Here is a 27,051-nt window from a genome sequence, read left to right on the forward strand (position 1 = left end):
GGTCCTGCCTTTCTGACCTGTGTTCCTCCAGTTCCCCCCAGGGCTCCTCTGGAAAATCAGCCACGCTTTCCTCTTCCATCCAGTGTGAGGGCGGGAGGCCTCGTCTGGAAGCTACCTTTGCCACCTTCTCTGGGCCCTTCCAGCGATAACCGCCCCTCCAGCCCAAACCTGCCATCCTGCCTGCCCTCTCCTGGGTGCCTTCTTAATCTACTCCGTGTCCTTCCTCAATTCTGCTGTCTCCTCCAGCTTCCAGCCCACATGTTCCTCTCCTTTTTCCACCACATTTCTGCAGAGCATGTGGTACACGTTGTCTCCACTTCCTTAAGCCATGGAGCTCTGGCTTCTTGCCCCCATGACTCCGGTGACCTGCTTGGGCTGTGGCTGCCTGAGCCCTACTTAGCACGGTCCGGGCTCCTCTGCAGGCCTGGCCTCTCTCTGGCACATGCCACCACTGTACTTCCCCAGTGGAAACCTGCTTTTCCCCCTGGCTTCCAAGATTCAGTTCTTTGTGACTTTCCTCCTAACCCTCTGATGCCTTCTGCTCCTCCCTCACTCCTGCCCACTTCTCAGATGTTGGCTCCCCCGAAGGATCTGTCCTGTCCTCAGGTCTCTTCCCCAGGTCTGCCTTCCCTCTTCTTCCTGGGAATCTCATCCATCCCCCAGCTGGAACGCTCTCCTCTTAGTGGCTGACTCCCAAGTCTTTTCCAGAAGTCCTGATCTTCTCTTTCCTGGAATGAATGAATGAATGATGCAGTTAAGAACTGGGACACATTGGGAAGGATGTCATGGAGAGGTTCCATCATCAGAAGGAATGTCCTTGAGGGTCTGTGCTGTATGCCGAACCCTGCGCTAGTGCTATGAGGGGGGCGGGGGTGGGGGGAGGGAAAGAGTGCCCCTGCTCCCTGGGTGGAAACACAAACCTCCAACCTGAAACCAGGAATTACTGGCAGCCACGGACAAGAAACAACAGTGTGGCCACTTGAACAACTTAGTCTCAAGCTCTGTGCGTGTTTGGTGGGGGAAGAGAGACAGGCTAGGGTGGTCGGTCAGGAAGGGTTCCTCGGAAAAGGCAGTGTCAGGAAGACTTGACAGTCAAGGAGGACTCCTGCTCTGGAAGCAGAGGAGAATATAGACTTGGCAGGGTCCTGGGATCCTACTAGAATATTAGAAGACATTGAAGACAAGTTCATTATCAGTTTTGTTTACTGCTGTATCCCTGGTGCCTAAAACAGTGTGGTTTGCCCAATCTCCCCCAACGCCTCAGTTTCCTCCTTTACACAGGGAAGGGGTGAGACCAGAAGCCTTCTTCTAGCTCAGGCAGCCAAAATGGTATGAAAATAGTGTTGCAAACAGTGACTGCAGCAGTGACGGTGGCCTGGATTACTCCTGGGCTGGGAAGAGTTGTTTGTGGTGCTGAACCCAAGGCCAGAGGCAGAGAGGTGACAGAGGGCTAGCAACAGATTGGTCATATGCCTTCCTGTGGACCTGCCATCCGACCAGGTCTTCAGTTCTTAGTTCAGAGTACAGACTAGTGGAGGGAGAGTGTGTGCTCTGGCATCAGACACCCCACCTGTCTTAACCTCTAAGTTCAGTATTAACCCCCTGAGCTCTGTATCCCAGCTCCACCACACCCCAGCTGTGTGACTTGGGTAGGTCCTTGATTTCTGTGGGCCTTCAGTTCTTTACTTAAAAAATGCAGATATTAGTACCATCCTCAAAGGATTGTAGAGGAAATTAACTGAAACAGTGACTGTAAGTGTGAGGAGTAGTGGCTGGCACACAGCAGACGTGCATCACCACTGGATGATCACCACCACTGTCTTAGGCACCTCGGGCTGCTATAACACAGCACCGTAAACTGGGTGCCTTGATCTACAACAGAAACTTATTTTTCACTGTTCTGGAGGCTGGAAGTCTGAGATCATGGAGTAGTCCCCTCCAGTCTACTCTCCACACTGGACACCAGAACACCATACTGCGGTGTTCTGGGTGTGATCCCATAGAGGGTAGGAGCCAGTGGAAGGTTTTTGAGAGGTATGATGTGGTCAGACAGGTGTTCAGGGGCTTTCTCCTTTGGCAGATGGATCAGATGGGTGAAACTACAAGGAAAACAGTGGGGCAGCTGGCACTCTAATCTGGGAGAGAAGTGATGGAGAGTGTGGTCCCAGAGACACTGAGAGAGGACATGCTTTTGTCTGGAAACTGATTCATGTGGGGAGTCCTATTTTGCCCCAGAAAACTTCTGTGGTTCCCCACCCTCCAGGCAATCCAATTTGGATTCCCTGGCCTGACACTCAAGGCTCTCCACACTCTAGACCCAGCCTGGCTTCCCACTCCCAGTATCACGCAGTAGCCAGCCCGACCTGCTGGCAGCTCGCAGCCATGTCCTGCGCGTTCTCACTTCCACGCCTTTGCTCATCCTGGGCCCTCAGCCGGAAACACCCTTGTGCACGGGTTCGAATATACCCCATCATTCAAGGCTGCCTCTAAAAACCACTTTATTCCTGGGATAAAAGTAAAATCTTCTCCTCTGTGGGATATATACAATGTTTTCTTTACTTCTATGTCTGTTATCAGTTCTTTGTTCTTTTTTTCACTTTAATAGACAACCTTTAAGAATAATTGTTTTCATCACTATATAATGCACATCCCATATATGGACATAAGATTATATTGCATCTTGGTTTGTAAGAGCGCAGAACCATTAAAGTTTACTCTGGATACTTTAAAAAAAGAATAATTGTTTTCATAGTTATGTAATATAACAAAATGTTTGGGAGAGAGGGTTTCTGGAAAACGATATTCATATGCTACTTCCTAAAACAATGAGCAAATGCCAGTGTTTTTTTTTTCCATGTGTCTAATTTTATACATAGTGTGACCTCTCCATGCCTCATATTTTTGCTATGAGGATATCAATGATGATACCCACATCAGAGGCTTGTTGAGTATTAAATGACTGAATGAGATAAATATATGTAAAGTGTTCAGAACAGCACGCGGCACCTGCCTTAGATTAGTATCATATGCACTTGTCATATTTTTGCCCTGTGCTGTGAGGAGCTACAGGAGAGGCCCCAGGCCTGATGAGGCAGGAGAGGCCCTTGTTCCTGCCACCCCTGCCCCCTCCCCCCGGCCCCGGGCAGGCCTGGCACACAGGCTGAGTGAGTGAACGGAGAGGGCAGCCCCTTTGCCTGGAATCCTCCTCCTCTTCTGTCTGGATTCATTCATCTGTCAATTGGCCATTAGGCTCCTGGCAAATGGGAAACAGAACCAGTTAATTAGCGAAACTGCTGTCAGGAGGAAGAGCGTGTGGCTGGCAGTCTCTTCCCAGGTCGGAGCCCCTCCTGGGAAGCCTGTCCAACAGGTGTTCCATGCGGTGCTGGGTTCAACCTCGATTTGCCCTTGGTCCCTCTGCAGTGGACTCCAGCTGGGCTTACTTTGGTCAGCTCTGTGGGGTTCAGTTCGTTCTGTCACAGGGGAGGAATGCCTCCCCTGCCTATTCCACAGTCATGGTGAGGAGTAAACTAACTAACAAACGTGAACTTAAGAGCAGGAAATGCTAAACAAATCTAGAATTCAGTGCTCACACCCACAACTGTGTCTACAGAGCAGGGAGGGGACGGATGAGCTAACATCCACAGCAGGGAAGCCCAGCCAGCAGAGTCGAGGGCCGTCCTGTTTGCACATGAATTCTCAAAGCCAATTGCATAGGTGAACTTACATTCTTAATCAAAGGTCCCCCAAAATAGGAGATGTTCCTTTCCCTTTCTGGGCCTCAGTTTTCTCATCTGTGAAGTGGGGGCGTGCAAATTTCTCTAAATCAGGAACTGGTTCTGAGTGGGATTTGAACTGTGGAGAGCCATCTAAACATTAGAGAACATTCTTATTAGTGTTATTATCAGCCAGGAAGGTCAGGACAGGAGAACCCAGTGTTCTAGCCCTGGGAGAGCCTGCAAAGTGGACATAATGGTACCAGCTGCATAAAACCAGCAAGAGAGGCCTCAGCATAGGCCCATTTATACCCCTGGAACTGCCAGGCAAAGTCTTACCAGAAGGTTCTGAAACCTTGTGCATCTCCCTGAGCCTGGATCTCCCCACCCCTGTCTTCCAGTGCTCCCAGCAGACAAGATCAACCTCCCAGAAAGGACTGGAAAGTGAGAGAGGTCAAATGATAAGGTCCCAGGGAGGGAGGATGAGGCAGAGGGGCGGGAGCTCTGTCCCTGGGACAGAGGTAGAAAGGAAAGATGTCTCTAGGGGTGCAGCCAGCACAATGAGGAGGGCCCAGTGAGGGCCTGTATTCAGTGGCTAACCCACCTCGGATATTAGGAGGCAAGGAAGGATTCCTGCAGAAGGCAGGGCCCAAACTGAGCTGTTTTATTTTGTAAATAACCTTCATCATTTTTGTGTTAGGATAAACGGAAGCTCCCTCCTCCCACTGGCTCACCCACACGATGTTTGTGGTGCCCTTCAGTTTTGCTAAAGACTGCGTTTTATGTGTCAGGCGTTTGTGTGGCTGAGGGCTGTGGAGGGGGGGGCAATGGGCCCTGGGACAGGCCCAGGAGTTGGAGATTTCAGGGACAGGAAGTAGGAGGCCACTGGCTTCGGGAAGAGGAGCACGGGGAAGAGCAGAGAAGTTTGAATGAAGGGATGGGTGGGTGTTTGGCTCTGCAGGGGCAGGGGAATGACGTGAGCCTCCATCACCCCAGAAACACCTCCCATCACACCTGTGTGACTTCTAGGCTGCCAGGGCCAGGATAGTGTTTGGGATCCAAATGACATTCTTGACACGAGCCTCAAGGCTAGCTAACCCTGTCAGATATGGGTTACATTCTTTTTTATTCAAATCCAAAAATCAGTCTTCAAGGAGCTGCTTAGTGGGTGCTCTGCTGGAGATGTGTCCCTGAAAATTCTTTCACCTTGTGGCTGTGATCTACCTTCCTTGCTCTGTTTCTCTTTCATGTGTCAAAACCGCTTTTCTCCCTGGAAGAGCAGGTGTTGGTGTGTGAGTGTCTCACAGAGGTCCCTCCATCTAGCAATGGTGACCGTGTGTGCAGGACAACAGTCGCGGGCCAGGCCTCATGTCAGGAGCTTCATAGAATCTTACTTAATCCTCTCCTCAAAGCTGGGATATTCTTTTCCTCGTTGTATAGATAAGGAGCTGGAGGCGCAGTGAGCGTGGTCATGCCTGAATTCAGACCTGTCTGTGTGAATCCAAAGCTTATGTCACGTTCTTAATGCTCTGCCATCCAAGCCCTGGCCTCCCTAGCTCTGGGCAGGAAAAAGATGAGCCCGGTGAAACCAGGGCTGAGCCGCCATCTGGGAGGGGCACGGTCTGAGCCAGCACGGAATGAAAAATGGAAGATGTGGGTGGGGGGGGCATCACCCTGGAGCTGGGCCTTTGCAGGGTTATTTCCGGGCGTGTTCAATAAAAAACAAAGTTACACAGCATCTGGGACCTCAGTGAACTGTCCCAACAACGCTATGACGTAATTAGCATTCTCATCTTGGAGAAGAGGCTCAGAGAGGGAGCGTGACAGGCACTGGGTCACACAGTGACTCAGGGACAGCACATAATGAGGGCACATCTGCAGCTTCAAAGTTCCTGCTCTTGCCTTAAGCCCAGCGGCCTTTAGGAAAAATCTCCACTCTTCCAAGTGCCCGCAGGGAGCAAACATCTGTGGCAGAAGATGGCTGGGGGCTCCTCAGCCGGTAGCGGGGACGAGATGACGCGGTCCCTGCTGAGCGAAGCGGAGAGCTCGGCAAGATGGCTGGGGAGCATGGGGGGCGGGCAGAGTGCAGAGGCCTGTGCCGACTGCCACCGGGCAGTGATTGATGACAGCCTGGCAGCGGGAGAAGAGCCGCCAGGCCTCCGGAGGCTGCAGAGAGGAGGGCGAGGAGAGGCTATGAATATTTCAGAGATGCAGCAGGGGCCGGAGGGAGGCACTCCGGCAGGGGAGGGGGCTCAGGGACCGCGGGATTAAGGACGGACAGATATCAGAGAGGGGGCAGCTAAGACAGGGGGAAGGGGCTCTCTGAGAAAGCGGGGCTCAGTGAGGGAAAAGGGGAGCTGGGGAGGGGACGGGGGCTCTGAAATAGGACGCTGGGGTTAAGGCTGCAGGGATCAGTGAAAGGGGCTCAACGAGGGAAGAGGGGGCTCAGTGGGGGGGACTGGGGCGCATTGAATGGGACTGAGGGACAAAGAATCAGTGTCGGGAGGGGCCTCGGCGAGGGGAGGGGCCTCACTAAGGAGGAGGGGGCTCCCAGAGGGTGAGAACTTAGAAGGAGGAGGGCTAAGTGAGGGGGCAGGGCTCCGTACTCTTCTTTCTCTTTTGCAAAATATGGCATCGTTGAGGATGGGGACAAAATATAGCATCGTTGAGGCTGGGGCCCTGTAAGGGAGGCTCCCGGTCGGGTTCCCCAGATCCCCGCCTGACCCTCGAAAGGTCGGGGCCCCAGACCCGGGTGCCGGCGCATTCCGACCTTGCCGCCCGGCCAGGCCCCAGTGCGCCGCGCGGAGAAAGGGGCCGCCGGAAGGCCGGGCCGCGGTGGCGGGTGCTGAGCGTCCCTGTCGCCGGCAGCGTGGCGGAGACCCCGCGGCTGATCGAGGGCACCGAGCCGGGCCTGGAGTACGCGCCCTTCGACGAGGACGACGGCCCGGTGGACTGCGGCTGCCCGGCCGCCTGCTACCGGGGGCACCGGGGGTACAGGTCAGCGCCCGCCGCGGCGGGGGGGAGGCGGGGGGCAGATGGGGCCACCCCTCCCCCCTCACCTCTGCCCCACCCCCACCCCCCGCCCCTTCTCACCCAGGACCAAGCACTGGTCCAGCAGCTCGGCGTCACCCCCTCCCAAGAAGAAGAAGAAAAAGAAAGGCGGCCACCGGAGAAGCCGGTGAGAGCTGCCACCGGCCAGCGGGGGACGGGAGGAGAACGGTGGGGCCCCCAGGTGCCCATCCCTCGGCTGGCAAGGCACCAACGCCTCACTGTGGGCCCCGCCCCTCGCTGAATCCCTCTGCCCTTACTGAATCCCTCCCCTTCACTGCGCTGCCCCCCCAAGAACCCCTCCCCTTCACCAGGCCCCTCTCCCCACTGAGTACTCACCCCCACCACTGGCACTCACCTGCCCCAGAACTGGACACACTGACCTAGCCCCCCGCCTCGGTCCACCTGCTCTTCATCCCCCAGCGCCCTCCCCAGGGCTCCTGCCTCCACCACCAGCTTGAGTGGCCAGGGGAGGAGGGGTTTGGCTGGTGTCATCTGCGGCTCCCCGTCTCTATGTGCCTTCTCCCCTGTGCTAAGTGAGGCCCTGGCCAATGTCTGGGGCCCCAGCTAACACCGCCCAATTGTCTGTCTCCCCTTCTTTCTCCCCCGGCCCTCAGCAAAAAGAGGAGACTAGACTCCGAGTGCAGGTCAGTAATGAAGGCGGGTCAGGGATGGACGGGCTGGGCCTGGAGAGGATGTCTGTGGGTGGGAGAGAGTCCAAGGCCAGCCCCTAGAGGCTGGAGACCTGCCACCTCAGGGCCTGGACCCTGGACACAGCCAACATGCCAGCTTTTCCCCACAGAGGCCAGAAATTCCATCATTGGAGCCTCTAACCTTTGGGTTTGAAACAGTCCTCGCTCACAATGCCCAGAAGGCTGGAAAGGTGACGAGGGGACAACACAGGCAGCTCCATCAACTACCCTTAGGGACCTTGTGGACCCTCAGGGCCTCGGTTCATTCTGTACAATGGCAGTTGGCTTCAAGCCCTGGAATCCCCTTTCCAGCTTAGAGGCCCCAGGCACCCGGGGTTCCCCAGCCATTTCCACCGCCCCTCATCCCAGGGCCCCAGTTCACTAGACCCCCACCTCCACTGTGTCCGCAGCTGTGGGAGCTCCTCACCCCTGCGCAAGAGGAAGAAGAATGTGAAGAAACACCGCCGAGACAGGTACCCTCCCTCCCCGGGGGCCTTCTCTCACTTCCGCCGCCCCACCCCTGCCATGACCAAGGCTGTGCAGACCCTGTCCTCAGGCCACCCCAGGCATGCTCAAGAGAACACTTTTATGGCCCTACAGGTCTGATTCTGGGTCCCGGAGGAAGAGACGGCACAGGTGAGTGGCGCCCTTTGGAGGCGGGACAGGAGGATGTGGACAGAGGCCAGTGCCCCCCTGCAGGGACCAAGGAAGCCATGATGGGAGGGGTGTTGCCAGGGTCTCGTCCTGCTCCATCTTCCCACTCCAGGGACTCCTCCCCAGAGCCAGACAGGGGACTGGAGGCTGGGGGGCAGAGGAAGGCCAACTGCAACCCTTGCCTGCCCCATGAGTCAGCCTTGCCTTGGGGGCCCCAAGAATTCCCAGACAACACAGTATACTGGTCCAGTGTGCAAGGGGTGCAGCCGTGGAGGTGCCAGTCGGGAAGGCAGAAGCATCAGGACCCCAAGCTTGCAGGGAAAGGGCATGACAGGCAGAAGGACGTTGAGCTAGGAAGGCTCAGTGGATAGGAGACGGAGTGAGCGGGCTATGCCTACAGGTGGAGTTTCTGGGGGGCAGGTATCAGCCCCCAACAAGCCTGGCTGCCAGGCTATGAAGCCGCCACTCAGGTGGGGCTGGGAGCCAGCAGGGGCCTCCGAGCAGGACAGTGGCTTGCTCAGGATGGATTGCAGAGGGGAGAGGAGGTGTAAGGCCGGAACCGGGCAGAGGTAGGGGTGTGGAAAGGAGTGGAAAACTCGGCATGGAGGAAAGGACGATGTGGGGCAGTCACATCCCCACTGTTGGCGCTGGAGCCAGACCCCCCCCCCCCCCAGCAGCCCTGGGGAGGGGCAGAGTCCCCGGTCCCATTCCCGCAGTGAGAATTTGCCCACGGCCACTTGCAAGGTGGGGGAGGAGCCTAAACAAACACCTCCTCCTGTCCCTCCAATTTCCCGTCTCTCCCCCTTGTGCCCCCGCTCCGGTCCTTCAGGGTCAGTGTGGGCTCCTACCGCCCCCCAGTGGTCACCAACCGCTTGCACAGATCCTCTGTCCCGCTCCCATCGGTCCTGGGAAAGACCTAGAGGTGAGCTAGGGCCAGACCAGCTCCAGAGGGGGAGACTGAGGCCCGAAGCAGGCAGCACGAGTTCTAGAACCCACACCTCTGGACTCCTGGGCCTGCCCCCCACCCAGCTCTGCTCTTGTGTGAAACACATTCTGGCGTTTCTTAGCATCACCTCATTGTTTGGTCAGAAGGAGACATCTGTTCAGGACTAGAGGGACTGAGCAGGAATCTGGTGGCATCAGGGGGGGTGAGGCTGAGAGACCTACAGGGCGAGACCTGAGAAGCCTGATCAGAAACTTCTCAGTCCATCTGTCAAAGGCAGAAGGAGCTGGGCTGTGGGGCTCGCCCCAGAGAGCTGGATGAGATGAGATGGGGTTTGAGTAACCCCAAAGCAGGAAGATCATCATGTGCAAGGGAAAGCATTTCTTTCCTAAACCCCTGGTGAGCTGGCCCGAGGCTGGGCCACGGTCTGAGGGGACAGAGAGGCAGGAGGCCTGGACCCTACCCTAGAGAGCCCCATCTGAGGGAACCTGGGGCACGGGGGACGCAAATGAGGTGTGGAGGGGCCACCCCCACCGTGGCAACTCATCAGAGGGGCCTATCCCAAGACCAGTGCCAGAAGGAAAGGGCAGGTCACCCCTCCTTCTGGGGCCATAGCCACATCTCCTATGGCACTGCCAGAGGGAACAGCAGTTGGGGCCCAGGCAGGAGGTGATCCAGGCCAGGACTTACAGGAGAAGGAGGGAATAAGGCCTGGCACAGTAAAAGGGACAAAAGCAGTGGGGTGGGGTGGGCAAGCCCACGCCAGCCAGGGAGTCTCAGGTACGAGAGAGGAACACATCTCAGATCCACACCTGGACACAGCCAGCTCCAGAGCTCGAAGGCCCCGCCCTCCCCCGGCCAGCTCAGGGCTCAGGCTGTGCTGTCACGGTAGCCTCTGCTTTCTGTAGATCTCGAAGCCCCAAGAGCAAAAGAAAAGAAAAGAACAAAGAAAGGAAGAGGTGAGTACCCTCCACCCCTCTCCAGCCCCTCAGCCCGCTCCCCTCCCTCCCCGACACCGCACAGAAAACCTGGCCTTCTACAATCACAGAATCAGGCCCTTGAAGATAGCTCATGTTGTCCCCACTGCCCAGAAGGAAAAATTCAGACCCAGAGAGGAAGCCAAGAGCCCCCATGAGTCGGTGGCAGAGCTGGAAGTGGAACCCAGACCTGTGGCCTCCCAGGCCAGGGTCCTTTCAAGTTCAGTCCTTGTGACTCCCCTGCAGCACCCCCCCACCCCAGTCACAAGAACACCAACTGAGGGGCGAGTGAGGTCTTGGGGGGCCGGGACTGTCTACAGAAAAGGATGCCTTTTTCCTAATTCTGACAAATGACCACATGGACTAGCTCGCAGGGTTTGTGTTATTTTTGTATGAGGCTATTTTTGTAAGAGACTATTGTGGGGGGCTGGGGGGGAGACTATGGGGGCAGCAGCGGGGGGCAGGGAGGTCAGCAGAGGCTTCCATCAGGCCTTCACAGGGATCCCCCCTGGGGATGTGGGGCAGAACTCGAGTACAGCCTGATTTCTTTCCCAGGCCACATGCAGAGTCCCCAGGCCGGAGGTCCCATCGCCACAGCAGCGGCAGCCCCCACAGTCCCTCACTGTCCTCCCATTACAGTGATTCCAGATCACCCAGCAGGTAGGCTGCGGGCCACTGGGAGCGCTCAGGTGGGGCTGAGCTCCCTTTCCGCTGGAGGGAGGGGACCTGCAGTTTAAACACTCCCCCATCCCCAGGGCTGGGGAGCGGGGCTGACAGACAGCAGCCCAGCAGCGGGTAGAAATTTACCAGGGCTGAGCTGCTGCCCGCGCCCAAGGGCGCCCCAGGCCCTGAATGGAAACCGAGGCAGTGTGCGGGCTGGGGCCTTGCTCTCTCCATGCCAGGGTTTCCCGGCGCAGTGAGGGGACGGGGGTGGAGGTAGGGCTGCCTTTCGAGCCTGGCACCGGCCGCTTGCACACGGGGCGTCCCAAGCCGGCTCCTCCCATGTAGGCTGAGCCCCAAGCACCGAGACGACGGGCGGAAGACGGGCAGCCAGCGGTCCAGCGGGAGCCGGTCTCCTTCCCCGTCCGGCGGCAGCGGATGGGGGTCACCCCAGCAGAACGGCGGCAGCAGGCAGCGGAGCGGAGCTCACGGGGGCCGCCCCGGCTCGGCGCACAGCTCGCTCGATGTACGTACGCTTGGCTTTGCAGAGGGTTCCCGCGCCGCGCGTGCTGCGCCGAGCTGGGTCGGGGCGGAGCTGGGTCGGGCCGGGTCGCCGCGGGGCAGGGGCCAGTGAGTGCGTCACGGGGGCGGGGCCGGCCGCTCCCCCATCCCAGGCGCCCTCCCCGCACCCGAGCGGCCAGGAATGCTGGTTGTCAGGGTGAGGGGGGCCTGCACCCTTGACCTTGGCAAACTGAAGGCCAGAGAAGGTTGACCACAGGGGCGCTCAGCCAGTCGGGTAAAGAGCTGGAAAGGAAACAAGGCCTCCCGCCTCCCTTCCCCCAGGCATATTGGGGTGGGCAGGAGCATGGACATTGGTAGGGGTCGCAATCGGGAACAGGATTCAAGAGTCAGGACCTCCCCGGGGCATCACTTGGGCCCTGAGCCTCCCTCTCCCCACAAAGTCCTTTACCCCCCTGGAAAGCCCGTCCTCCCTCAAGCCCCTCATAGCCCCTCTCCCCCTCCCAGATCCCTCCCCCATCTCAGTCCCCTTGCTGCCACAGAGCTGCATTTCTAAAGTCCCTGCTCCAAGGAAAATCTGTCCTTTCCCGGGCACTGCCACACTTGGACAGGTGTCTCAAACCCGTGGGCTCCACTTCCCATGGCCCATCCTTCCTGAGGCATCTCCCAGCGCGCTCGCTGCTGCCTCAGAGATACTGTCCCCACCCCACCCCCGCCCCAGGAGGCGAACAAACTCCTGGCGAGCCACAGGCAGGTGTGGTGAAGGTAGGAGCTGGCAGAGCCTTTCCCAGGTAGATGAGCTGGGCCAGGGTGGGAGGCGGGGGAGGCCCACATCCCCTTTTGTCTGTCAGTCTTAGAGTCCAGGGTAGAGTCCCCTCAGGGAGAGGGGACTGCAGTGCTGGCAGGGGCACTGGATGGGCACAGGGGAATGGGAGTGAGCAGGCCTGCAGGTCCCCCCCAGACCTCCAGGCTGCCCCAGGAGCCTCAGCAGAAAGGGGGAGTCTGCCCCTCCCCAGACCTCAGGTCTCAGCAGCAAACATGTACGTGTTGGTCAGTTTCATTTTGATTTCTGGCTGTTTCCTTTCACTCCCTTTCTTTTCTCAAACACCCTAACTCTCAAGGCCTCAGGGAGGAAAGTCAAGGGCAGCTGACAAAAAGCTCTGAGTCTCAAGATCAATTTTTGTTTAACGACATTACCTGTCTTGAGACTGCCCCACCTGGACAGCGCGCCAGGCACCTGCGCTCCAAGGGACCTCGTTGGGCCACATGGGGAGGATCCTTCCCATACCCCTGGCCCTGTCTTGGGAGTGGGAGAGGGCTCACAGAGGTAGCTGAGGGCGGCCCGGACAGGGGCTGGTGCCACAGGCCACAGAGATGATGCCCAATCTGGGCAAACCTAGAAGACATCGTCCCCAACCCCAACCCCATGGGCACAGAGCCGGAAGAGCACAATGCCCCAAACACCTTCTCGTGGGAACTCCACATCCTCTGAGAGGCACAGAAATGCAGGTTCTCTCCATCAGGGCCCTCCCCCCCCCAACCCCGCCTCTGCCCAGGGCCTGCGCAGGCAGAATGGCATAGCGACTAAGTAAACCGCAGGAGAGAGCAGCCAGGGAAGGCGGCCTAGCTTCCGGCCTCGGGGAGGAAGCCTCGGCAGCCATCTTGTCTCCCTCCCAAAAAATGGGACCAAATTGGGCATCGCCCTGGGAGTTTTCTAGAAGACAGCACTTTGTTACTCTTCTCACAAAGCATGCTCCCCAAATCCTCTCCCTACCCTTTGGGCCCTTAGAGGTCTGGGACTTCAGAACATCCCAGGCCTCTCACCCTCACCTGATCCCCTCTTGGCCTGCAGATCCTTTCTGAGGAGCAAAATGAGACTAGTTCTCATTCCAGGGAGGTGAGATAGGGGCTGGGGTCACAGACTTGGCCATTAACCAAAAATGTCTTTGGGAAAAAGTACTGGAGGGTGGGGTGGTATTCTTGGACGCTACCATTAAAAAAAGAAAAAGAGAGAGAGAAACAAACGGGAAAAGAAAAAGCTCACCGTTTTTTAACCCCGTCTATGTTTTTGTTTGTTTTTTTTAGCCTCCCATTTGAAACGTGGTAATATTGTGATTCCATTTCTTGTTTAGCCGGAAGGGAAGAGGGTGGGGAAGTTTATGTAACTTTTCCTGTTATTTTGTTTCTGTTTGTATTTCCTTTTTTTTTTTTCTTTCTTTTCTTTTCTTTTTTTTTCCCTTTTGTAACGTACAGAAATGCAAAGCATCTCTCTGTTTTTTTTTTCTATCTTCTATGTTGTTCTAGAATTTTGCTTTTGTGCGTGTTACTGTGGGAACTTCTCCTAATGCAGAGATGGTTTTTGAATCTCAAGTGAACATTAGTCATATACATGTCTCTCTATATTTTTTTTCCTTTGTAATCAGAATTTAAAAGGGAAGATAACTTTAAAAACACGACTCCCACACCAATAGCTCCTGCCAAATCTTCGGCAGCAGCCAGCCCTCTCCTCAACACCGGGGCATGAGCTGGGACTGCTTCAGCCTTTAAATTAACAAGAGTGGTGCAGATGGTGCTTCTGTGTCTCAGTCTATGAGGAACCTTGGAGAGAAGCTGGGAGACCCAGGGAAGGGGAGAGACTTGTCCCAGGTCACCCAGGTTGCTTCCCAGAGCCCTGAGCTTCCTCAGTTCCAGTTAGAATAAGATGGCTGCTCAGCCCCTTCCTGCCAGGCCTCAGATCCTTGGGAGGCCCCAAAGGAGGGAGCTGAAGGCACCTGATACAGTTTAACTCAGGTGAGGGCTTCAAAGCCAGATACTCCCGGGCAAGAGAAAAAATCCATCCTGGGCTTGAGACTGAGGCCAGCGGGGTGCTAGCTCCCAACACATCTCTTAGATGTCCCATCCCAGGCCAGGGCCGAGCCCCAGAGGGATTTCTGGGTTCTGCTGCTTACTGCTGTCTGTGGCTCAGAGAGGTCAAGTGACAAGCTCAAGGTCACACAGCTTTTTAGAGGTAGATCTCAAGATGTGGGAGGGTTGTCAATAGAAAACACACTCCAGGAGCCCTGAGCAAGGGGAGGAGGACGTGGGAGGTGGCTGCTGGTTGTCTCAGCTCCTAGGTTCCCCCTGATGACCCCGCCAGATGTCAATGGCATGCTCCCAACTCTCCCGATTCTACACAATTGCTGCCTCAGAGACCCAGGGAGCCCTGCGCCCTCACAGTTCACACACATGTAGGGAAATAAATAGTGAGGCACAGAGAGGAAAGGGAGTGGCTCAAAGTCACACAACGTGGGACGGAAGAGTAAGATGACCTCACGGAACAAGCCCTTCCATCCTGTCTCACCTGCCTCCCCCCACCCCCAAGAACACAGACTGGTGCTAGCTTTGCCCTCCCAGCACATAGGCCAGAAAGGCTGTGCAGGGTTTGCACCTGCTTGGCTGCACCTGCCCCTAGCATCCGAAGCGTTGAAGGAAGCCTCATTGTTTGGTGAGGATGGCAGACGAGGTTCCCGAGCAAGGCCCCCGGGCTCTCTCTGGCAGCTGCCTTGGGCTCAAATCTCATCACTTAATGGGGAGCCTAGAATGACCCCAAGAAGAGGTGCCTGTGACTCTCCCTGACCTGCCTCATCCCAGCCTCCCCCCCTCGACCCCCAGGAAAGAGCAGTGACCACGGCTGCGGTGGGGCAGTCAGGATAGGAAGGGACATCTTGGCATTTCTTCCAGGATGAAGCCAGAAGACAGGAGGGATAAATTTTGCTAAAATGATGCTGAAGCCAGGGGGAAAGGGGAGTTGACTTGAGGCTGAGCCAATCCTCCAAATTCAATCTGTGGTTGCCTTCCCTTTTAAATGCATGATTCCCTTTCACCCCATCTGTCCACTCTGATTGCCCTTGTTTAAACAGCTTTTCTCTCTTCTGTCTGGGTCCACCTTCCCCTCTGTCTTCCTGCCTCTCTCTTTGTTTCCTTCTGCCTCTGTTTCTCTGTCGTCTGTCTCTCTCTCTCCCCGTGTCTCTCTGTCTCTTCCTGGCCATCTCTCTCCCCTGACTTGGGCCTCTCTCCCCCTGCTGCCAGCCCCTCCTTCACCCATGCTGTGGTTCTGTTTCCATCAGCTGCTTCCTGCATGCCCTCTGGAGGTTTTCTGTTGTTTGAAGGTTAAGGAAAGGTTGGCTCTTGGAGCCTGTGGGTTTAAAAAAAAAAAAAAGCAGCAAACAGAAATGGCTGGGCAGGAGCCCCCTCCCATCCCGGGGACTAGACCGAAAGCCGCATGGCTGCCCTGTGCTGACTCAGAGGGGGAGCGCAGCTTAGAGACACTGTCTTCCCCCGATTCTGCATTCCCAATGCGGAGACCTTCTTTTCTTTTTTATTATTGCATTCCCGTCCCTGACCACTGAGAAGGTAGGTATCCCGGCTCCGCTGTGCGCCGCTCCCATCTCCAGATAAGCCCCGCCACTCTGCTTGGTTTGAATGTGGTTTTCTTTCTTTCTCAATCTCTCAATCTCGCTCTGGTTGGTTTTCTCCCCCTCCCTTTTTCTTTCTTTATTTTAAAGACTACTCATTTGTAACTTGCATTTTCTCCAAATGAGCTACAAAGCTGTGTTTCCTGGTTTGTCGTTTAGTTTTCTTGACTTTTCCTGACAACTTTTCTGGTTCATTCTTCCCCCCTTTCCCACCTTCCCCTTCTCCTTCTTCTTCCTCTCCATCCCCGCCCCCATCCCCCAAGCCTCCCTCACGCCCTCTCTTTCTCATTTTGTTGTCCGAATGCATTTCTGTGTGGTTTAGCATTCCGAGTTTGTGTTCCCTTCCTGAACTGTATGCTGCGGTGAAGCCAATTTGATTTCTGTCTTCTGGAGTAGCTGCTAAGCCCCTCACCCTCACGCCTGCCGGTCCCCGGGGCCACCTTGGGCAATAAGCAATGGTGCAAGGGCCTGTGCTGGGCCTCTTGGCCTCCAGATCTTGGAAGAAGTTCTGGCTGAGGTCAGGCCTGAGGAAAGAGCTCTGTCCCACTCTCCAGGGCCTGCTGGGCTCCCACGGTCCTGCCCTGGTGGCAGGTGCAGCAGCTGGCACCAGGACTGAACCCCACCGCTCCATCTTTTGGGCGTCATGGTAGTTGAACTTCAGGGGTGACGTGAGCTGGCCAGGAACAGCTACCGGATGTAGATGACCTACTTAGCGAAGTCTCTGTGGGGGCAATTTGAGAGATGGAGGGGATACTCAGCTCTCCCACCCCGTGCCTGGACCACAACCCAGCCCAGTCAGGGGCCCCCTCAGTCCCCCAGCATCCTTCCCTCTTCCAAATGTGGGCTAAATGGGGTCCCTCGGTGCAGATGGTCCAGAAGGGACAGTCAGTAGGGGCCAGGGTCCCTCGAGATGTTGATGGAGAACCAGGCCTAGATCCTGAGACTTGTGACCCCCAGCCCAGAGCTCATCCAGCCACACTGAGGATACACATCAGGAGTAGGTCCTCAGGGACCCCATCTCCCCATACTTGCCCTTTAAACTGTTTCCTGTCCCACCTGGGAGCCGCTGCAGAAGTTTGACACCCCAGCCCTCGTGAGGCCTCAGTGGGCCTCCATCCTCAGCTTTGAAAAGAGAAAGCCTGGCTATTCATGCTCTCCTCCCCCCATGCTGGTCCCAGGGGCAGGTCCTGGGGAGCTCACCCACCAGAGTATCCCTCATCCCTGGGTGGTGCTGGAGGGCAGACAAGGAAATTGTTCAGGGAGGGAGAAAGTGCTGCCGGTCTGAGGGAGGAGACTCCGTCCCAGCCTGATGCGGGAGTGGAGGCCTCACATTCAAGGAGTACCTGATGTGACCAGGGCCCCCAAAATAGGATTTTCAGGTGCTGAGTTAGAGGGCGTAGCTGTTCCAGATGCTCACTTGTTCTTGTCCTTAAGGATACCAGGACTGGGCAAGCACCTTGTCCCTTGCTACTCTTATCTTTCCCCTCGAAAATGTCTTACATAAGCAGAAGATGTCAGGTAGCAGGTGGTACCAAGGAGCAGAGGGGCTCCTGGGAGCAGGGCTCAGAGGCAGGCGAGGTCCTTCATTCACTCACTCACTCATTCATTCATACATGCACACACTAGGCCAGCACATGCTGGCACTCCTCCGTACCAGGCCCCATCTTGGTGTCCATGCCAGGGGAGAGGCAGGCAGACCTGGGTTCACAGCCCCCGCCTGTCAGGCTGGAGGACTGATGAAGATCACTCAGAACGATGAGAGGGAAGAGCTGAACCATGGATGGGGAGCTCCTGCTGGTCACGGTAGCCCCAGCCCTGGCACAGGGCACAGTCCATACTAAGGGAAGGAACCATATGGCACAGTCCATACTAAGGGAAGGAACAAGGGTCTGTGGGATCATAGAAGAGAGCACCCGACTCAGGGTGAGGATCAGGAGAGGCTTCCTGGAGGTGGTGACCTCTTGCTAGGGTAGGGGGGTGATAGGCATTATCCAGGGGAAAGAGGCAAGAGGGACAAGAGTCACAAAGAGCAGGCTTCTGGGGATGTTTGGGGGTCCCTGGCCACCACAGGCCTGTCCGTCCATGAAGTTCCATGGTGTCTGGACTTGGATCTCCCTCAATTCCTGGGAAGAATGAGACCCAAGCTGGGGAAGAGGCTCACCCTCTGGCAGGATCACAGCGACTCTTTCTCCAGGGCTTCTGGAGGGATGTGTGGATAAGGGTGAGATTGGCTCTAGAAGTCTCCCCAGGGAGGTGCTATCTGCCACCCTACCCGGCATAGCCATCCTCCCATCCTCCTCCATCCTGGCACTTGGGAGATACCCATGGGGCCCCAGGCCTTCCTGCCTTGCTCTGACCCTATTCATCTGTAAGGGGACCATGAGTAAGAGTTGTTCTCTGAAACGAACCTCTCAGCCCCTATACAGGCCCACCTAGCAGAGACCCAGCTATCCCCCACTTTACCAGTGGGGAAACTGAGCTTCCCAGAGTTGGTCACTTCCTTAAGGTTTCACAGCAAACTCATATCAGAGCTAATCCCAGGGTGGTCCACTTTGCCAATTACTATCATCTGGGGCTCTAGCAGCCATTTGGCTTGAAGGAGGTGAGAGGGAAGTGGGGAAGAGCTTGCACTTCAAGACATGCTAGGCAGGAAGCACCCGGCTCAGCACAAGGAGTCTGGCCCAGGGGCTTGGATCTCAGTGCTTAGGATCCTGGAGACTTCTTTCTCATTTGCCTCCTCTGGAGGGAAAAGGATGCTGGATGACAGAACCTAGTTCTGGGGACTTGGGCGCTGTGAGGCACTGGCCGCCTGCTGGGGTGGAGGGGGTTATGTGTTAGGGAGGACAAGTGTCTCCTGGTCTACTGAGAATGGATTGCCATTTCAGAGGGGCCATGGCGGAACAGCCCAGCGTCCATCTCTCCTAGCAGAGGTGAGCTGGTAATCAGGAAAGTCAGAGGACTCAAGGGGCACCTCGGTACCCAGTGATATCCATTCTGCCTGCCTGTGTCTCCCTCTGCCCCTGCCCTATACAGAAGGCTCTCCCAGGTCTTCATGGCCCATTTGGCTCTGGACAGCTGCTCTCCCTGCTATGGCTGGTGTTCATTGGCTGCTGCAGCCACCAATCGAGAGCTAGGTGTGCCCTGCCGCGGAGGGAGCTGACTTCTTCGTCTAGGGATTCAGGCTTAGCACAGAGAGGTCTTAACGCCACACCCCCACCCCCTCCAGGAAGCACCCAGGGCCATGCCAAGGAAGCCACACTCTTTCCAGTCCCTGGCAGCAAGGTGCCCTGAGGCGTGGCAGCTGGTTTTGCTCTCTCCTCCAAAAAGGCTGCCAAAAGAGCTTGACCCAGACCCTGCCCCTTTCCTAGGACTCCCTGGTTTGGCCCTGGCCCTTGTAAGGGCATTTCTTCCTTCCTCAGCAAACCGCACTGAGGCCCTACTAGATGCCAAGTTCTGTGATAAAAACTGAGGTTACAAAGCTGAATCCAACACCACATTGGCCCTGGAGGTGCTCAAAGTCAAGTTGGTGCTGGTGATTGGGGGGTGGGGAGGGATGGGGGACAGACTTACAGACAGACAAGTGCAGTCAACTGTTACTGGATGGAAGCCCAAGGACAGGAGGAAGGGTCAGTTCTGTGGAGGGAGGGGGATGGAGAGGGTGGTCAGGGAATCCTGGAATATTTGCTCTGGAAGGGACATCCAGAAGCAAAGCCTGACCCTGACTGTCTCATTTTGTGGATGGGGAAACTAAGGCCCAGACTAGGGAAGTGACTTGGCCAGGGTCACTCAGTGAGATTGTGGCAGACTCTCAGACCCCTGCTTCCCAGCCAGGGCCCTTTTGACGGTACCAGGTGCCCTTTCTGGTTTTCTGTAGCCCGATGCTTGTGTCCTGACTCCACTTTCGGAAAAACATTCGACATCTCTATCCAGTGGTCACCCAAGAGGTGCCTGCTCAGGCCCGAGGAGCCGGGCACTGCTAATCCTTCCTCCAGAGGTGGCATGGCCTCCTCTCGGCCTAGAATGGGGTGGTTGCGTTTTTCTCTCTCTCTCTCTATCTCTCTTGCATTTTTGTGAATCTAATGATGAACTTACGCTACCACACTTTTCCCTTCTCTTACACATCTTACCTACTAAAGGAGGAAGTGCCACTTTATTGGTAAGTGGACGTTAACCAAGAGGGACTTAAAAATTCAGAACTTAAAAAAAAAAGAAAAAGAAAAAGAAAGAAAAAGAAAAGAGAGAAACAGAAAGACAGTCGGGTGCTACTGACAGCTCCACAGATCTCTGCAGGGCCGGAAAACAAAGAAAGAAAAAATGTTAACAGAAAATTGTCAGTTCCCCAGGAGTTCAGACATTGTTTTTGATTTCGGTATCTAATGACATTTGTGGATTTTGTTTTTTATTTCGTTTTTCCTCCCTTTCTTCGGTTCAGTTTTGAGTTCAGTTGTCCCGCCTCGCCCCCACCCCCATCTGTGTGCCGTGTGCCCCCTCCATCCCCTCACCCACCCCCAAGCGCTGGGCGGCCTGGCCTGGTGGGCTGGCCCTGGCCCGGCCTCCGGGTGCCCGCCCTCTCTCTTCTCTCTGCCGGGATCCTCCGTCCCGTCGAGGGGGGGCGCAATGCCAGCCCCCGTGCCCGTCCTGGATTCCCCCTCCCTGACAGCCCACCCCCCCCCCCACCGCTCCGTCCCTCTTGTGTTTTGCATGCCGAGAACCTTGCATGAGCTGCACTGTTGAGGCCAGAAGGTGGACACTCAGGAGAGGCAGAGGCAGGGCAGGCGCGGGGAACCGTGTGTGCGATGCTCCGGGACTGGCAGCCCCCGGCCTGGGCCCGGTGAAAGCCCCCTCTCCTTCTCTCCCCCCACCCCGCCCGCCCGCTCTCTCCCCCTCGGCCTCTCGCTCCTTCTCTGGATCTGTCCTCTCTCTCTGTCTCTCCTCCTTTCCTGTCTCCGCTCTGTCTCTCTGCTTCTCTAACCTCTCCCCGTCTCTTTCCTCTCGGCTCTGCCTCTGCCTCTTCCCCTCTGGATTCTCCGTCTCCTCTGTCTCTCCGTCTCTGCCCGCCTCTGTCGCCCTCTCCGTCCCCTCTCCACCCCCTACGTGCCCTCTCTGCCTCTCTCCCCGTCAGAAGCCCAGCTCGCCCTCGCCCAGGGCCCGCGACCAGGCGGAGGCCGGCGTAGCCACGCCGCCCGCGCGTGGGAAGGAGAGCCCGAGCCCGCGCTCGGCGCCGTCATTGCAGGGCAGAGGAGGCCGCGCGGCCGGCGGGGCGGCCAGGCGGCGGCGGCGGCGGCGGCGGCGGCGGAGGCGGAGGCGGCGGCGCTCGCGGTCCTCGGCGTCCGCGCCCCGCCGCAGGGGCCGCCGGCGTGCCCGGCCCGCGCCGCCCCGGGGCTCGTCGCGCTCGCTCAGCAGGGCCCGCTCCAGCAGCGACTCGGGCGGCGGCGACCCCGGCCCCGGGCCCGAGCCCGGCTCCGAGCGAGGTCACGGCGGGCACGGGAAACGGTGAGCGGGCTCGGCCCCTGGGACCCGCACCGGGCTCCCCTCCCCGCCCCTCGCGAGCCCTCTCCCCTCCGCAGTCATACCCCCTCCCCGCGCACTGAGCGCCCCAGCACCGACCCCTCTCCCCGCAGCGGACCTGTCCACCCGCCCCCCGCCCTAAGATCCAGATCCTCCTCCCACAACAGAGCGCCCTCCTCCCGTACTCGCCCCCCCCCCCATGATCACTCTCCCTCGACAGCACGGAACAGCGTCTTCCTCACCGATTCCTCTCCCCCCCACCAGGGCCCCCTTCCCTCCTCCGGGAACTTTTCCCCGACCCCCAACACAACAACCTCCTCCTCCGCACTAACCCCATAGAACCCCTTCCCCTCCTGAGTCCTTTCCCCCCCGGGGCGCCCACTCTCTCCCTAAGTGAGCCCTTCCCTGTCACCGGGCCCCCCACCCCCCGCTCCTCCCCTGCCCGGGGCCCACTGTCTCCCAGCTGAGCCCCCCCGTCGCCGTGCCCCTCCTCCAGGGCCAAGGAGCGGCCCCCGCGCGCCCGGCCCGCCAGCACCTCCCCGTCCCCGGGCGCGCACGGCAGGCACGGCGGCCCGGAGGGGAAGAGCTCGTCGCGCAGCCCGGGCCCGCACCCTCGCTCGTGGAGCTCCAGCCGCTCGCCCTCCAAATCCCGCTCGCGCTCCGCGGAGAAGAGGGCCCGCAGCCCCAGCCGCTCGCCGTCGCCCAAGAAAACCCTGGGCCGGTAAGTGCGGGCCCAGGGGTGGCGGCGGGACCGGCCGGGGCTGCCGGGCCGCGTCGCTCATCTCGGGCCGGGCCCCGCAGGGACAAGGACGGCGAGGGCCGCGCGAGGCACGCCGAGGCCGAGGCCGCCCGCGCCCGGCGCCGCTCCCGCAGCTACTCGCCCATCCGCAAGCGGCGCCGGGACTCGCCCAGCTTCATGGAACCACGGCGCATCACCAGGTAAGGAGGGGCCGGGGCCGGGCCGCGGGGACCTTGGGGGGTCCTCGACCTAGCGCACCTGGTGCGGGGAGGGGAGGGCGCCGAAGGAGACAAGGCGAGGGTTGGGAGAGGGAAGAGGGCGCTCAGGCTAGGACTGAGGTGCTGGGGAGGGGTTGGGACCCGAGAGACAGAGGTGCAGGCTCACTTCGGGGAGGGAGGCCTCCAGAAGGGAAGCGTCCTGAGGGCCATGGAGGGGAGGGGCCCGGTTCTGGGGTCTGGGTACAGCAGCAGGCAAGGAGTTCAGCTCTGGAAGATTCCAGCCATCCCTCTCGGAGCCCCTCCCTCCTCCTTCCCTCCCCACATTCATCTCCTGGCAATGATGTGTCCTTTTCTCCTTCATCTCAAGGTCCAGCCTGCTGAGTGGCCTGTGGCCAGCCTGGGGGCCGGGTGGACCCCCTCTCCACAGGCTGCAGGGGAGATGTCCATGTGAGCTGACTGGCTCTGTCCGGCTGTCTGTCTGCCTCTCCTTTTCTCACTAAGCTCTCTGCTCACTTCCCAGCCCCCTGGGGGATTTGGAGGAGGGGGCACCGGCAGTCTGGTCTCTGGGGCAGCTGTGAGGGGAACCGGTCCCTCCCACTCTGCCCACACAGTCTGCCGGGACTGGAGGGTCTGGGCCTGGGTCTCCAGGTGAGATGATGGTCTGCATTTGTGGAAATCACCCTGCAGCCCTAGATCCCCGACATGGGGTAGAGGGCCACAGGCAAAATTCTGAGCCCAGCTCTGCCCTGGCCTTGCTGGGCAGCCACGGGAGATCAGCGTGCCTCTCCGGGCCTCAGTTCTCACATCAGAGCTAGAGGCCAGGCTGCCAGGCTTGGGACACTACCCCCCTAGATAACCCCGTAAGCAGGGGGTCCTAAGACAGCCTCCACACCTTCCACCTGGCACCCCCTTCAGCCCCCTCCCAGGCTGCCTCCTCCTCCTCCCACTAACATACACCTGTTTTCTTCCTCAGAATTAACCCCACGCAATGGGGCATTGTCGCCCCCTTAACTCTCTTTTCTTTTCTCTGGGTCACAGTCTCCTGGCTTCAAACTAACTCCGGGCCAGCGGGAGGTAGCTGAGTAAGGAGTGGGGGCCGGCAGGCCTGGGCCAGGGCCTTGGGCATGGGCAGCAGTGGCCAGGGGGCTCCTCTTGTTCCCTCTGAGTGACCTGAGAACCAAAATCCTCCATCCTGTGGGGAACAAAGAAGCAGGACTGGGCCATATTCACAAACCCTCCCATGCACAGAAGCCACTGCTTAGCTTGGCTGATGTGAGTTGTCTACACTTAAAAGTTGCATTTATTCAACAGATTTTTATTGAGCACCTACTCCAGTCAAGCAAAGACTTGGTCCCCTTTCCCTGCAGACAATGAGGAAAAACAAAGTGATCAACATAAAATTGGACCACTGCATGTCCAGTCTTGCTGGGGCAGGGGTGGAGGCAGGGAGAATTCCAAGGTCAAGGCTCAGGGGAAACTGAGGCAGGGAAGCCCTGGCCACTGCTGGGGAGGGGCTCAGGGCCTGAGTGAGGGCCCAGGACTGGCAGAGCTCAGGGCCTTGGATGGCCTGTAATCAGCTCTTCCCTCCCGGCAGTGCCCGAAAACGTCCCATCCCCTACTACCGGCCCAGCCCCTCGTCCTCCTCCAGCTGCCTGAGCAGCGACTACTCAAGCCGGAGCCCCAGCCCGGGCCACAGCCATGGAAGCTACAGCAGCCGCAGTCGGACCCGCAGCCGCACTCGCAGCCCCTCCCGGACCCCCAGTCCCAGCTACCACAGCCGGAGCAGCTCAGAGAGCGGGGGCTTCTGAGCCCAGCCGACCCAGTTTCGTGCCCCCTGGCACAGGGAGAGGCGAGGGGTCAGGACCCAGGAGCTGCAGGGGGCCTGCAAAGAGGTCCCGGGTCCAGGGAAGACCTTGAGGGCGGGGGCCCTGAAGACAAAGAGGAGCTGGATTCTGCTGCTTCTGGAGGGCCCCCGCCCTCACCTCCTGCTCACCCACCACGTCCAGGGAACAAAGAGCCGTTTCGAACACAGGGATCACCCTGCCCCGCTTCCTGCTTGATGCCAGCTCACCAGGCTGGGGACCTCAGCTCAGTGGACCCAGGGACACCTTTGACGGTGCCAGACCTGGGAGCCTCCCCTGCCACTCCATAGGACCCTCAGCTCCTCTCTACCACTGGGCGGACACGGAGATGGGACAGCAAGCCGGAGCTAAGTTAGACAGGAGGAAGAATGGCCTAACCCTTGGTGCACCACCATCCAGGCTGAGGAACCACTTCCTTCGAGCCGGCTGCAGGAGGACCCTGGCTGAGGGCTGGAGGCTGGCCCCAGAGCCTCCCCAGACCCCTCCCCTGGCCCAAGAGTGCCCTGACTGGGTGGGCCCCTAAGCCCCAGCCTGAGGGGCCAGGGAGCTCACCCTTGGTCGCACCTCTCCAGGCCAGGCTCTCCCCTCCAGCCCTCGCCCCATGCCCTGGGCCAAGGCCACGCCAGCCAGGCCTTCTGCATGACAAGAGGTGGGATATACAGACCACAGCTGCATCTGACCCTGAGATCAAAAGGGGTTCGGGTCAGGAGGTGGAAGAGAGAAGCGGTAGGTGGAGGAGGAGCCTGGGAGGGGAAGAGCAATGCAGTCGGCGGACTGAGCAGGCCTCGGGGTCCCGGTGTGCCCAGTGGCTGGGACCTGGGCCGGATGGCAGCAGGCCTAGGATGACGTGCCCTTTGGGGCTGCCCAAGGGAGCAGGGAGCCAAAGGGAGCACTTCCTCCTCCTCTTCCAGAGAGGGGTGCTACACCTCTTCGAAGAAAGGATAGAATCTAGACTGAGGGCCTTGGCCTGGGGCATGGATGGGGAAGCAGCGGCCCCCAGCCCTCTGCTGCTGCTCCCAGCCCCCTCCTCCCGGGGCCCTCAGGGATCTCACGAAGTCTTCCTCGGCCCAACAGGGCAGATGCCCTGGGCTCCGGTGGGGGGAGGGGTCTGGGGTCTGGTCCGGGTTCCCCCCCTCTGTTTCCCCCTCCTTCTCCGCGGTGCGGATAAAAATTGGACTCTAATAAAACACTTGGTGCCCGGATGGCAGGTGGTGAGACCAGGCCTCTGTGGATTTGGGTACCTGGGGAGTGTGGGGAAGGCAGAGGGTCCTCATCTGGGCCTCAGGTAGGGTTTGGGGCTATGGGGAAAGCAAACTTGGCCCTGCTCTGGAGATGCCACCTCTTGGAGGGGATGGAGGCATGAAACATACCTCAAGGTGGGCATGAAAGTTCAGCCTGTCTCACACGAGCCCAAAGCTGCCCCTTCCCCTTCCCCCCTTCCATTCCCTCACTGCCCAGCTGGACCGCCTTCCTCATCTGCACCCCACAGCCAGGCTGCAGCCAGGTGACCAGGCAGTGCCACTTCCTTTTCTGCCCCACCCCCGCTCCTGGCCTCTAACCACAACCCCTCCTAGGCCCACCTGCTCACCAGCTGGCCTGCTTGGGTCTGGCCCCCTCCAGTCCATCCCACCATAACTAAAATTCAAATCTGACCATTCCCTCCCTCTTTCCATACATGCTTACTCAACACCTACTATGTGCCATGCCCAGTTCCTGGCTCTGAGGACACAGTATTGAATTAAGGAAACAGAACGCCCCACCATGAGGATCCCGTGACCATGTCCACCAGCTTGTAGCACTTGGAAGGGCTTCCGAATGGCGAATGGCTCCACCTGGAATTGCCATCCTCTCCCGCCGCCACGCTCCAACCTCCGCTCCCATCACTGTCCTTGACTCCAGCGGACCCTCCTCCCGGGCCCCCCTCGGCCCCTCTCCACCTCCACAGGTTCCCGAGAGCTCGTGGTTCCAGGCGCAGCTCAGCTGCCTCCTACTCCTAGGAGCCTTCCCGATCCCCAGCTGCAGTGGCCACTCCCGCCTCTGGATTCCTCCAGCCCTAGGTCTGTTTCTGCCTTTAGGGTATCAAGCTCTTGATCCAGTTATTTGTTGGCGGGTCTCTCTCTCTCCCTAAATCTGTGAGCTTCTGGAGCCCAGGCCATCCCTTCTTATCTCTGCATTCCCCAAACAGGCACCCTTGAGATGTTTTTTGAATGAGTGAAGGAGTGAACGAGGCAACTATGGCGTGAGGGGTTCCAGCAACCGTGGGGGCAGGGTGGAGACCAAAGGCATGGTGGCAGCAGGAAGACCCTAGAGGGCGACAGAGAGAGAGAGAGGAAAAAAACCTGCTGGTTGGCGGCGCGCCAGAAGGGATACAAAACAGGCCTGGACGGAGAGGAGAGGTCCCTGGGGGAGGATCCACGGCAGCCTGGAAGCCCGGAGCTCTTTTCCTCAGCACCTCCCTGGCTACTTGGCGCCCGTTCCGCTGAGAAGGACAGGGAGGGAACCAGGCCCCTGTCCCTCCCGCAGACGGAGGGCTCAGACTGAACTCTTCTGCTCTTACCTTGGGAAAAGGGAAAAACACTGGAAGGCAGGCAGGAAAACAGGAAATTCCAATTCTATGTCGGGTAACAAGGAGGGGGAGACGGGGGCAGGGATGGGGGAACCTTAGCAAGATGTGGCATTTGGGGTGTAGGACGTCCTCTCCTCACCTCTCTCTCTGCACTTGGGGCCTCAGGGACCCCTCCATCCTTCCCCTCCCGGCACACACAGCAGCCAGGAGGCTGGACAAGGCTTTCCCGTGTCCTGGCAAATTCGCCCCTTTTTCTTAATCCGTTTCCTACAGCCCCAGACCCAGGGTAGCAAGTCACAAATGCACATGCCCAATTTGGGGGTCCCAGCTGACTACCCCCCTCCCCTGCCTCTCTGAGGCGCTCTTGGAAGCCCCCTGGCCTACTCCCCCGACCCTCCCACCCCCGCCTCTCTCAGCCGAGGGCATATTCAGCAAACCGGCCTTATCACCAGGCACCTGCCCTTCCTTTGCCAAGCCCCCCTCCACCTGAGAAAGGCT

At 58.4% G+C, this 27,051-nt stretch overlaps 1 protein-coding gene and 1 long non-coding RNA gene across 4 annotated transcripts in view; one reads left to right on the forward strand and one right to left on the reverse strand.

The window, feature by feature from the left end:
* SRRM3 (serine/arginine repetitive matrix 3) overlaps positions 1-25,189 on the forward strand; it is a 54,921-nt gene extending 29,732 nt beyond the window's left edge. Inside the window, 14 exon segments of the mRNA XM_082429578.1 lie at positions 6,582-6,710; positions 6,811-6,891; positions 7,379-7,408; positions 7,864-7,926; positions 8,054-8,089; positions 9,959-10,009; positions 10,583-10,687; positions 11,036-11,213; positions 20,783-21,153; positions 21,665-21,889; positions 21,970-22,107; positions 22,493-22,538; positions 22,540-22,572; positions 23,720-25,189. Coding sequence (XP_082285704.1) covers positions 6,582-6,710; positions 6,811-6,891; positions 7,379-7,408; positions 7,864-7,926; positions 8,054-8,089; positions 9,959-10,009; positions 10,583-10,687; positions 11,036-11,213; positions 20,783-21,153; positions 21,665-21,889; positions 21,970-22,107; positions 22,493-22,538; positions 22,540-22,572; positions 23,720-24,277 — 2,044 coding nt within the window. The 3' untranslated portion in view covers positions 24,278-25,189.
* The window catches only part of LOC309645065, a 34,910-nt gene continuing 8,278 nt past the window's right edge, over positions 420-27,051 (reverse strand). For 2 of the 3 annotated variants that reach the window (XR_014254716.1, XR_014254717.1), the window contains exons 3-4: positions 26,545-26,599; positions 420-3,866 (exon numbers count right to left, since the gene is read on the reverse strand). This is a non-coding gene — a long non-coding RNA (uncharacterized lncRNA). The remainder of the gene's footprint in view (positions 3,867-26,544; positions 26,600-27,051) is intronic. The other variant, XR_014254715.1, reaches the window with a different exon arrangement.

Source organism: Balaenoptera physalus, assembly GCF_965194825.1.
Source record: "Balaenoptera physalus genome assembly, chromosome: 16".
Classification (NCBI taxonomy): Eukaryota; Metazoa; Chordata; class Mammalia; order Artiodactyla; family Balaenopteridae; genus Balaenoptera; species Balaenoptera physalus.